At 40.7% G+C, this 13,019-nt stretch overlaps 1 protein-coding gene across 1 annotated transcript in view; it reads right to left on the bottom strand.

Annotated features, from left to right (window-relative positions):
* mcph1 (microcephalin 1) overlaps nt 1-13,019 on the bottom strand; it is a 429,556-nt gene that overhangs the window by 283,800 nt on the left and 132,737 nt on the right. The window contains exon 12 of the mRNA XM_068021514.1: nt 6,905-7,067. Coding sequence (XP_067877615.1) covers nt 6,905-7,067 — 163 coding nt within the window. The remainder of the gene's footprint in view (nt 1-6,904; nt 7,068-13,019) is intronic.

Genomic DNA, 13,019 nt, shown 5'->3' with positions numbered 1-13,019 from the left:
TAGGCATGACTCCAGCTGGTGGAGAGATTCCCCCGATTCCCACTGACTTGAATTTTACTCAGGCTCCTTGATCCCACACTCAGTCAAATGCTCACCTCACCTCTGGAATTCAGCTCTTTTGTCCATTTTTGGACCGAGGCTGTAATGAGGTCAGAAGTCTAGTTGGATTTGTTCCGCATTTTGTGGACAGGACATACCTGGGCAATTTTCCACTATGTCAGATAGCCGCCAGTGTTGTAGCTGTACTGAAACAGCTTGGTTACTGTGTGGCTAGCTCTGGAGCACGTCTTCAGCACTACAGCTGGGATGTTGTCTGGGTCCGTAGCTTTAGCTGCATCCAGTGAACTTAGCCATTTCTTTATATCACGTGGAGTGAATCAAATTGACTGAAGATTGGCATCTGTAATGATGAGATCTCAAGAAGAGGTTGAGATGGTTTGGCACTTCTAGCTGAAGACTGTTGCAAACTCTTCAGCATTGTCTTTTGCACTGATGTGCTGGATTCCCCATCATTGGGGATAGGAATGTTCGTGGAGCCTCTTCCTCCCATTAATTGTTCATCACCATTCACTGGATGTGGCAAAGCTGCAGAGCTTTGAGCTGAACAGTTGGTTGTGGAATAGATTAGCTCTGTCTATAGCATACTCCTTCCTCTATTTAGCATGCATCTAGATCTGTGCTGTAGCTTCATCAGGCGGACGCCTCATTTTTAGGTTTGCCTGGTTCTGCTCCTGGTATGCTCCCCTTCAATCCTCATTGAACCAGTGTTGGTCCCCTGGCTTGATGGTAATGGAAGAGTGAGGGATATATGCTGTGCCATGAGGTTACAGATTGTAGCTGAATACAATTCTGCTGCTGACTATGGCCCACAGTCTCTCATTGATGCTCAGTTTTCAGCTGCTAGCAGTTCTGGATCTATCCTATTTAGCATGGTGGTAGTGGTGCCACACAACACAATGGAGGATGTCTTCAGTGAAGGTGGAACCTCGTATCCACAAGTACTATGCAGTGGTCTCCCCTACCAATATCGTCATGGATAAATGTAAATGCGGCAGCTAGATTGGTGTGGATGAGGGTAAGTAGGTTTTTCCCTCGTCATGATTCTCTCACCCCCTGCCGCAGGGCCAGTCTGGCATCTATGTCCTTAGCAGTGGTGCTATTGAAACATTCTTGGTGATGGACATTGAAATTCCCCATCCACAATACTTTTGGTGCCCTAGTTACCCTCAGTGCTTCTTCCAAATGGTATTCAACATGGAGCAGCACTGATTCATCAGCTGAGTGAGTGGTAGGTGATAATCAGCAGGAGGTTTCCTTGCCATGTTTGACCTGATGCCATGAAACCTCATGGGGTCCAGAGTCAACACTCACTCCCAACTGTATACCACTGTGCTGCCAGTGGGACAGGGCATACCCGGGGGTGATGATGGTAGAGTCTGAGACATTGGCTGTAAAGTATGATTCTGTGTGTATGACTCTTTCAGCCCATTGCTCTCTCAATTTTGGCACAAGTTGTCAGATGATAGTGAGGAGGACTTTGCAGGGTTGACTGGGCTGGGTGTGCCTTTGTCGTGCCCAGCACCAAGGCTGGTACCGGGTGTTTGGTTTTATTCATATTCGACATTTTTGCAACAGTTTGATACAAGTGAGTGGCAGTTAACAGTCAACGACATTGCTGTGCATCTGAAGTCACACGTGGACAAGACTGGGCAAGGAGGGCAGATTTCCTTCCCTGAAGGATATTAATGACAATCTGGTCATTTCCAGGTAACCATTACAGATATGGTTTCTTACTGCAGATTTATTTAATTAATTGAATTTAAATTCCCCAACTGCTATGGTGGGATTTGAGCTCATGGATTAATAGTCCAGTAACACAACCACTATGCTTCTTGTGTTCTTGACTATTTCTCTTTCAAGCAACCACTCAGATTCAGATTCATAGTTATACAGCACAGAAACAGGCCCTTCGGCCCATCGCGTCTGTGCCGGCCATCAAGCACCTATCTATTTTAATCCCATTTCTCAGCATTTGGCTTGTAGCCTTGTATGCTGTGGCGTTTCAAGTGCTCATCTAAATACTTCTGAAATGTTGTGAGGGTTGTGAGAGTTTAATCCGCTTCAATGAGTTGTTTCTTAATAGTGGAAGAAACCATAGGATGGCAACTTTGTTGCAGTTTGCTCAATTATCTTGGAAAAATAAATGAACTAAAGTAAGTACATTTATGAAGTAAAGTGAGTCCTTACATTTATATATTTTGTGAATGCCAAATTGATAGGGATAATTATGCCAGTTTTTAACCAATTGCCACCATAAATTAACAAATTTGTTTCGAACTTCTGAACCCAATTTTTAAATTTAAAAGCACAATTTGTTCCTGGTCTTCATGTGATTCCCAAGCGCACACACATTACACTCTGGATATCAGTATGCGCGTTGTATACTGTATATATCTTGTTGACATCATGAATGCAATGTTCATGCATCTCAAGCCCTGATTCTCGGTGGGGAAATACATGGAGCCTTTGACATTCACATCTTTTTAAGGGAACCCAGATCTTCTTGGTCTAAACCATGGAGGTTGATGCTTTTGGCTCAAACAGTAGCTCTCAGTGCTTCTGCTAAATTAGATTAGATTAGATTAGAGATACAGCACTGAAACAGGCCCTTCGGCCCACCGAGTCTGTGCCGAACATCAACCACCCATTTATACTTATCCTACACTAATCCCATATTCCCAACAAACATCCCCACCTATCCCTATCACCTACATATACTAGTGACAATTTATAATGGCCAATTTACCTATCAACCTGCAAGTCTTTTGGCTTGTGGGAGGAAACCGGAGCACCCGGAGAAAACCCACGCAGACACAGGGAGAACTTGCAAACTCCACACAGGCAGTACCCGGAATCGAACCCGGGTCCCTGGAGCTGTGAGGCTGCAGTGCTAACCACTGCGCCACTGTGCCGCCCCAAATGATTGGATTTTATTTATAAACATGGAATCAGTTACACATCCATATTTTTATATTAGCTTGTGTCAGTACTCAATTCTCTAATCACTTGAATATATTTTCCAATACATTCAATAAATAGGGATTCATAAGTATGGAGGTTGCTCTGTACTTTCCTGTTTCCCAGGCAACATCGCATGCGTTATGAGATCATAAAGCAGACCAATTAATATACTTGTCCTCTTTAGAAATCTCAAAATGTAGCAAAAGCAAACTAGTGTGTGCTGTGCTTCTAACCATATAGTTCAAACATGCCCTGGCACATATTAAACTGCTGTCTAAATAAGCATTAGCGAGCCTAACTTAACCTCTTCTTAGCCTGGGAATCAACCCTCGTGCACAGAGGCTCAGCTGAGTTTCAATTTTTCAATTTCAGCCAGGGAACAAACATGGATCTTCCTGGTCTGTCTGTCTCAATGTGGTGCATTTATCAACATAGCCATAAGAAACACAGAAAACAATGAGCTGGATTTTGCTCTCAAAGTAACAATCAGCCTAATGGCGCTCACTGCTAATTATGTGCAAATGGCACAGCGACTTCAGAAGAGGGGCAGATGTGCAGTTAAATAAACATGAATATCTGAAAGTAGTTCTTCAAGTTGCACCGCTCCACCATTAGCTTTGCAAAAACTGCATCATGGTCTCTGCCTCACGATTGAAATGCGTTGAATATCCTGAAGTTGTTGTATTTGTGCAATACATACGAGCTAAACTTGTTACAGAAAGTTTAAGTCTTGTCATTTCAAGTCTAAATACTCTTTTAACAACATCAGTGTTAATTACCGCCAGTCAACCTCTCTGGCACTGAACATGAACTATTACAAGTGTGGAGTCTCATTCCTTCAGATTCTAATTGTTGGAGTTTAAAAGAAAATGTCAATTTCTGTTTACTTTTCCTTTGCCTCCATTTTCTCTGTTAATTATTTTTTCTTTCCATCTCTTTATTTCACTTTCTGTACCCGATTTTACATTGAACTCTTCTGTGCACTCAGGTCCCAAATGTCCTGTTTCCCTCATTGCATTGTTATCAACTCATACTTTCAGCAAATTGCCATGCAGAAAATTAAAAAAATCTTGAATGTGCACAGGCAAGTCTAATTAACAGCAGATGCCATTAGATGCCAAGATACAGCAAATTTTGGCACTTACTTAATTTTGGAAATTTTGCCTTCTATTGACACCAATTATTTTCAGACAAGGGTAATTTTAAAATCACGATGAAGCCAGAGTTCCTTTCTATTCTGCAGAGCAACTTTTTCAACACCATGATGTAATTCGAACCACAATACAAAAATATGCCTTGTATTTTAAATATATACAGTGTTACGACCTGGTGCAAAAGATGTCTAGGGGTCTTTCTCAGCCTTCACCTGATCTCATTGTAACAGGGTTTTAATTTTTAAACACGCCATGTTTTGAACTCCCCCTTGCTGAATCCTTGTTCACCACTTTCCAGTTATAAGGCAAAGAAGTGAGCATAAACATGTCTACTTAGGTTCAAAGAAGAAAAGTGAAATTTATTAAAACTTAAACTCTAATTTGGTTAATGCTTGCGGATACACGCTGCGCCCCGCGCTAGCATGCATATGCGATATACACATGCAAATACAGACAGGAAAGAGAAGAAAAATAAAGTAGAGAGGTTTGAGGCAATATCAGAAGAGTTTCTTGTTACTGTGCTTTGAGCTCACTTAGTCCTTTTGTAGGTAGTTCTTGCTTGTAGGTAATTCTTGCTTTTCATTGGGGCCCAGTATTCTTCTTAAACCTTGTTCACTGTAGGAGACTTTTCTCTCTTGGGGTTCATGTGCCTTCAATGGTTTCCGAAGCTGGTGAGAGTGAGATGAGAGCAGACAGGAGAGGGGTCTTTTCAGTCAGGAGCAAACAGCTTTCTGAGTTTTAAAACTCTGTGGCAAGTTCAAATTCAAAAAGCTCCAACAGCCAGTTAGTCATGTGACTAAACTGGCCTGACCATGTCTTCTGTGTATTGGGGGAGTAGGGACTTATTCCTTTGTTCCAACACTGTCTGCTCTACGCAAAAAAGGCCTGCATGACAATCACATAAACATTCCAATACAGATTAATCGAGAAAAGGTAATGACTATGTTTGGCATTTCAATTCCTAAATTTTCAGAAGGTGCTTCATAGGAAACTTGAGCAGTTAAAGGAAATAGAATTAAGGATTAAATAAACTGGATAAAAAGTTGGTTAAATAAGGAAAGCCAGATTATTCAAAATTAGAAATTGCCAAGTTGGGAACAGGCACTTGTAAGGTATCTCAGAAGTCTTCTAATGTTAAGAGTGCTTCCTTTTTTTGTTAAATTTTGAAGATTTGTGTTTTAAAACTGAAAAGGAGTCCATGGATTTTTTTTTTTACAAGTGTCACTGAGAGGTCTGGATTGTAAACTGTTATTGGAAGGCAGCTGTCTTCAAATAATTACCCAGCAGGGGTTGTTTGTGACTTCAGGAAAGATGTTTACAAAGAAGTGACAGGTCAAGATTTATAGGGTCAGGAGGCTTGATTCTTGAGACATTAGTTTTGGTTTCACTTTGGACAATGGGTTGGGATATGGACAATGTTTTGAAAGACAGATGGAGTAAACTTGCCAAGGAGGTAACACCCAGCTCAGTCTGTTCTAACTCTTTAAAAAAGCCTGCCAGTTTTCCATCTCTTGAGAAGCTGAGAAGCAAGTGTAAGAAACTGCCTGAAACCCCTGTTACTGCATTTTCCCTGAAAAGCCTGCCCAAACTGATCTTCAACATCGCCTGTCAAGAACTGTTCTAGGAAGATCCCAGTAACAGCCATCTATACATATCTGGGGCACCAAACCAGTAAAGTACTTCTGACATCTTTTCATATCTTCTCTTTTCTTCTTCAAGAATTAGCAAGCATTCGGCCAACGTATTCTCTTTTTTTTTGTAATACGCACTCAAAACAGTAAATTCCATTTTTTCGGTTAACTGGTGTGTGCGTGTGTGTGTGTGTGTGTGTGTGTGCGTGTGCGTGCGTATGAGAGAGGGGCTAAAGTAAAAAGGGAACTTTTGCATTTCGATCTGTGTCTTTATGCTTTGCTTCATTACTGGTTAAGACTTGTTTTATAATAAACTGATAATTTGTTGTTTATTAAAGAATCCCGGTTGGTGTGCTTTATTCTGGGATAAAAATAGAGTCCATGATTGACCACATAAGTAAGTGGGGAAAAAATTTATATGCTGTGACCTGTGAAGAAGTGGAACTAGAATAAACAGTGCACTCCTCCCGCCTCAGCCGTAACACAAATCATAATTTTCACAGGAATTAGAACAGGGAAAATCAGCAAATATCAAAACTGTGAAAGATAAGAAAATGCACAGATTAAATTATAAAAGCACTGCAGTTAACTAATATTATGTAGCAGGAGGGAAGGTAAATTGCTTCTAATGCTCAAAATATAAAGTCATACAAATTGAATCTGGCAATATTTAGTCGGAGTTATGGGTAGATGGAAGAAAGAAAACTTCAAACAGCTGCAAATGAAAAAAAAAGCAAGGAAGCATTTAAAGGGAATCAAAACTTACTTGGGAGTGGAATGAAACAAGTAAATAGATTTTTAGGATGAATATTAAGGATGTTGAAATAGGTAGTACAGAACATGCACACTATCACATATAGATGACAACAATTTACAGAAGGATGTAACAGTATATGTAGAGAAAGTACAAATTAGAAATAAGAACAAAATCTAGAACAGCAGCATAAAAATGACAATTGATTCAGTGGTCAAGATTCACAAAGGATCAGGGATGCTAATTCAAAAAAGCCTTTTCTTGTTAATTTCTTTCGTCCTTTCCGTTTGGATAGATTTGGCACAATGCACGGAGGTATGGGTAATTCTACAAGGTTAACTTACCCAGTCAAAGGACAAAATCCAGCACCCTCGAGCAATTCCAAACAAAACGTTCAAAGTACGCCGTGGGCATCCTGCTACGACATGAGTTGTTGTTTCAGTCACATGGTCTGAGAACAGAAAGCCACCTAGCTGATTCACAATTTGAATTATAATGAGCTGATTCCTGTTAAGAAAACATACAAAAATATTTCAAATAATACATTGCCAAAGTATTGCAGTGAAATTTTAAGAACAGTTTTCATGGGCCAATGGGACCTAACTGCAGGAAGTTCAACAATATAACAAAGCACAGTTCATGCAAATAGTCTCAAATTAAAAAAAAAACACTTCAATTTTTAAAATGTGTACATTAAACAAAAAGGTCAAAATTAAACTGTGCGAACAGAATTCCCTTGGTATTATTCACGTCAAGTCCAATGATACGTTGTTTTCCAGTGACAGGAGCATTCTACCATGAAGTACACAATTCTAATAAGGTGCAGCCATTTTTAAGTGACTTGTTTCTTTCAAAAGGCCATAAATTTAATTGCTGTAAAGAGGCAAATTCTGTAACCAAGAAGTTAGTTGCTATTGGTGAACAAAGTTGGGCAGGTATTTGTAAATTCCTACCCACACATCAGAAGAAACAAGCATTAAATCACCGCCTTTTTTGTGCTTTTGATAGTTTGTAAGGTTATGTCTGAAGTGAGACACACAAATGATATTACAAGTAAAAACAGATCTCCTACAGCACTGCTTATGGTGAATTGAATTATATACTGCTGCATGCACATTTTGTTTTCTCTCGCTTTCACACATAATTAGGCACAGGAGGCAGATGTGGTCAATACAATTACTTTTATTAAGACGCATCAAGGCTAACCCATCAGTGCCTTCTGCAATATCAAATTTATAAATAGTCAGAGTTATATAATTTAAAAGGTGCACAAACTAAGTTACTGCTCCTTGATTTAACAGTATTTCTGAATGCAGTTTTATATATCAATATTTTGCCTTGCAGTTCATCAGGAATTTATGAACGCGGAAAAGAATATTGAATTTCATTCTTTACAACCAGTGAAGATTAAAGGGAGAATTAACAGAGATATTCAAAATTAAGAGGGAATTTGATAGAATAGATTTAATAAACTGTTTCCACTGGCAGGAGGGTCGATAACCAGAGGACAGAGATTTAAGATAACTGGCAAAAGATCCAGTGGGAAATGAGGAGTGTATTTTTTTGTGCAGCCAATCGTTATGATCTGGAATGCACTACCTGAAAAGGTGGTGGAAGCAGATTCAATTGTAACGTTGAAAAGGGAGCTGGATATATATTTTATTGGATATGTATTTTAAAAGGAGACATCAAGTAACTAGCACCAGATCCCATTCACCTTTCATCCCTGTGCTCACAGACTTACATTTGCTCCCGGTCAAGCAACATCTTGATTTTAAAATTTTCATCCTCGTTTTCAAATCCCTCCATGGCCTTATCCCTCCCTATCTCTGTAATCTAATCCAGCCCCACAACCTCCGAGATATCTGCACTCCTCTAATTCTGGCCTCTTGTGTATCCCTGATTTTAATTGCTCTGCCATTGGTGGCCATGCCTTCAGTTGCCTAGACCCTAAGCTCTGGATTACCCTCCCTATATCTCGCTTCCTCTCTACCTCGCTTTCCTCTTTTAGGACACTGATTAAAACCTACCTCTTTGACCAAGCTTTTGGTCATCTGACCTAATATCTCCTTATGTGGCTCCGTATCATACTTTGTTTTATAATGCTCCTGTAAAGAGCCTTGGGATATTTTATTACATTAAAGGAGCTATATAAATGCAAGTTGTTGTATTTATAGGCCTGTGGGGAAAGAGCAGGGGAGTAAAACTAGTTGGACAACTCTCTCAAATAGCTGGCCAAATGGCTTTCTGTGCAGTAAGATTCTATGATGAAGGGCTGGTGTTGGTAAATATGGGTACAATAGATGAGTGTGACTTAACGTGGGACAGGTTTGAAGAACTTTGAACAAATTCTTCATGGAGGGTGAAGAATAGAAGATCAGCATGGAGAGTGCTGGAATAGTTGACAAAAGCATGGATAAAGGTTTCAGTGATGGTAGGGCAGTGATACTGGCTGAGGTAAGCAACCCTGCAGGGGCAAATGTAAGCAGTCTTCATGATGGATAGGATGTGGTCTTAAAGCAGGGTAAAACAAGACACCAACGTTTACAACGGTTTGCACCAGTCTGAGTGTGTGGCCAGGAAATGGGTGTGATCAGTGGTAAGGGAATGGGAGGTTGTACAGTGGCTGAAAACAATGGCTCTGATCTTCTTATTGATAAGCTGCAGTAAATTATGACACATAAATAAATAAACTGACTTTTTGTCTATGAATGATATCACTGAGGGGCACCACGTAGATGCGGAAATGAAATGAGTCATTCCAGGAGATGCACCGATGACATTGGGACAAATAGAGTGGAACCATTAAAGGCAGTTCCACTGAGCTGGACCATGCAGAGAAGAATGGCATGAAGGATTATGTAAAATATTGCAGAGCATGCAACCAGATCACAGAGCAACAGTTGTATGGTCACCATCACACATATCATTGGTGATGTTAACCTGGGCAGTTTCATGCTGTGGGCAAGGTAGAAAGCAAACTGAAGGGGATAACCACCAACAACTTATATTTATATAGCACATTTAACATAATAAAACATCCCAAGGCACTTCACAGGGGCTTTATTAAACAAAGTATGACACCAAGCCACAAGAGACATTCGAGCAGATGACCAACAGCTTGGTCAAAGAATTAGGTTTTAAGGAACAGCTGAAATGAGGAGAGACAGCCAGAGATGTTTAGGAAGAGAATTCCAGAGCTTTGGGATAAGCAGCTGAAAACACCACCACAAATGGCAAAGAGATTAAAATTGAGGCTGTTCAAGCCGCCAGAATTAGAGAGGCACAGGTATCTCAGAGGGTTGTGAAACTGGAAGAAGTTACAGAGATGGGGAGGGGTGAGGTTATGGAGGGATTTGAAAACAAGGATGAGAATTTTGAAAATCAAGGCATTGCTTAACCAGAAGCCCATGTAGGTCAGCAAAGACAAGGGTAATGAATGAACATAACTTGGTGCAAATAAGGACAGGGGCAGCAGGGTTTTGGATGATGTCAAATTTACAGACAGTAGAATGTGGGAGGCCAGCCAGAACTGTGTTAGAATAATCAAGTCTAGTGATAACAAAGGCATGGATGAGCATTTCAGTAGCAGATGAGATGAGGCAGGGGGAGAGTCAGGTGATGTTACAGAAGTGGAAATAAGCAGTCTTATTGATGTCACAGATATGAGTTCAGAAGCTCATCTTGAGGTCAAATATTACGGCAAGGTTGCGAACAGTCTGGTTCAGCCTCAGGCAGTTGCCAGGAAGAGGGACAGAGTCATTGGCTAGGGAGCAGAGGTTGTGGCAGGGACTAAAGACAATGGCCTCAGTCTTCTCAATATTTAATTGGAGGAAATTTATGCTCATCTCGTACTGGATATTGGACAAGCCGTCTGAAACTTTAGAGCGCGCGGAGGGGTCGAGAGAGGTGGTTTTGAGTTAGATCTGGGTGTTGTACATGTGGAAACAGATGTTGTGTTTTCAGATGATGTCGCTGAGGGACAGCATGTAGCTGAAAATTTGGAGGGGGCCAAAGATCCTTGGGGGACACTGTAAGTAACAGCGAAAGTGGGAAGAGAAGCCAGACGAATCATGCAAGGAATGTGCACACAATAAAAAGGGAACTATGTATTCATGAATCATGGACAAGGAGGAAAGGCTAGAGACTGGATAATGACTGCAGGGAACCAATAGGCAACAGTGCATATTTTGACAAGGGGACAATGATCTCGCTATGGAAAGGATGAAGGACATTGACTGAACAAAGGGAGAAATTAACAGTTTTGGAAAGCATTGGGAGAAAGTGGTGGTGGGACAGGGGTGGGGGTCAAGGTCCATAAAAGAGATAAGCTAGGAGACTGCGACCGGAACATTAAGGTTAGATGATATTAGTGGTAATGAGTAGGGTGGCTGTGGGAAATGGTGCTAAGACATTTAGTCTCAACCTTTGGGACAAAGAAATTGATGAGCTGCTCACAGTTGGTGTTACAGGTGAGGAAATTAAGGTTGCTACTCTGGAGAGCAAGGCAGAGGATGCCAAATGAAGAACATAGGAAGGCCATGTATTTCAAACCTGGGGAGGCAGCAGGGAAAGAGGTTTGCTGAGATAGAGAAGAAAATGAAATGGAGGTCAATGGGACATGATAAACAGGGTGTGCTAGGAGGCAGTAGGATTTGGGACAGAAAGAGAGCACGTAACAGGGCCGGAGGGAGGCCAAGAGAAGTGGGCTTGGGTTCAGATAGCAGCCAATACACAAATATGGTAAATGCAAGATAAATCAGAGATTAAAGAAGTGGAGAATAAGGTATAAGTCTAGAGGAGCTAATGAGTAGAGGTAGCCAGTCCAGTGATCAGGCGTAGAAAGCATGGAGAAGAGATTACGAGAGAGATGGTATAGCTCAGAACCTACAAAGAGAGTTGGAGTAGTCTGGAGTCAGCAGAGAAATTTGTGAAAGTGTGTGCCAGACTTTCAAATAACGCTGTCTGAACATAGAAATTGGATGGTGTTTTTAAAAATATTTTTTGAGGACTTGTGTTTTAGAATTGTGGAGATGAATTCATTTGAGACTGAAGGGATTCCATGGATGTGTTTTTTTAAAAGGGTCATTATGTCACATGTCTTCAGCTATGTAAGCAACAGGTGCCTTCAGACTATGGGAGTTGTTTACAAGAGAAGTGACATGTTAAGATTTAAGGTGCTCAAGAGTGGGTTTCATTTTGGAATATTGTTTTGAGTCAGTTGGAGGTCAGCCTGCTGAAAGAGAAGCATCTAGTTCATCTTTCTCCACCTCTCTGAGAAACCCTGCAAAATCCAGTGTGTGACACGCTAAAACCCATGATGCCGCATTTCTCCTGAGAAGCTTCTGGAAGACTTCCTCTTGCCATCTCCTGAATGAACTGCTTCTGAAAAGATCCCAGTGCCCCCTCTACGTGTACTCGGACGCCAGACTGTATACCATCTGGAACATAACATATCTTATCCTTTTTCTTCAAGAATTAACAAGTACTTTGGCCAAAGCATCTTTACTTTTCTTTAAACCAGGGGGTGTGTGTGTGTGTGTTGGGCATTTAGAAGGGAATATATATATTTACGGTCATATTTCAAACTGTGAGTTAAAACTTTGCATCTTTATTGACGAAGTCTTGTTTTATAATAAATTAATACTTTTGTTGTTTATTAAAGAAACCTGGTCGGTGGATTTTATTCTGAAACTAAAATAGAGTATATAATTGGCCGCATCGGTAACTGGGTAAACATTTAAATATATGTTGTGACCCGTGGAGATGTAGAAATAGAGAAAGACAGTGCACTCCTCCCGCCTTGGTCATAACAATGGGAAAGAAGAATTCAAGAAGCAATGTATCTTGCATGCCTGACAGCACCGATTCCAGGAATTCAAACAGATACACCAGCGATAATGCTCAGACTTTAGATAAGAAGGCTAATCAGATAGCTGGTTGACTTAGCAAGAAAGCTGGCGATGGGGTGGAACACCACATTCAGTATTCTGCAGAAAAAATGTATTTGGTGCACGAAACACTGTTGCTGCTGAAGCACTTAAATATGGGTAACCAGGATGACTGGGTTATCATAATAATCTGGAGAAAGGAGTAAGTGTCTCAGGTTTGGAACTTTGCACAAATAATTTTATCACATAAGGAGGACAAAGAGGAACGTATTCACCCAGATGCATTAGTCTGATCAGTGTGCCTGAAAAGATTTTTGCTGCAGAATGCCTGAATAGAATATCGGGAAATGCCTAAATGGAAGGCTGAGGGAAAATCAGTGACGTATGTAACTGCTAACCAGATTTTTACACTGCTAAATGATGGAACAGCATTGTAATGATAATAAAAGCCTATTGGTATATTTTGTGGACTGAAGAAAATATCCAATTTGACCTGGGGAGATGTGTCTTGGAACTGTTGGATCTCGATGGAATACCTGGAAAAGGAGATGTCCAAGAGTATGAGGAT

The sequence above is a fragment of the Heterodontus francisci genome, chromosome 3 (assembly GCF_036365525.1).
Source record: "Heterodontus francisci isolate sHetFra1 chromosome 3, sHetFra1.hap1, whole genome shotgun sequence".
Taxonomy (NCBI): domain Eukaryota; kingdom Metazoa; phylum Chordata; class Chondrichthyes; order Heterodontiformes; family Heterodontidae; genus Heterodontus; species Heterodontus francisci.
Note: the sequence above shows the minus strand (reverse complement) of the source record. Positions and strands in the feature narration are given on the sequence as shown.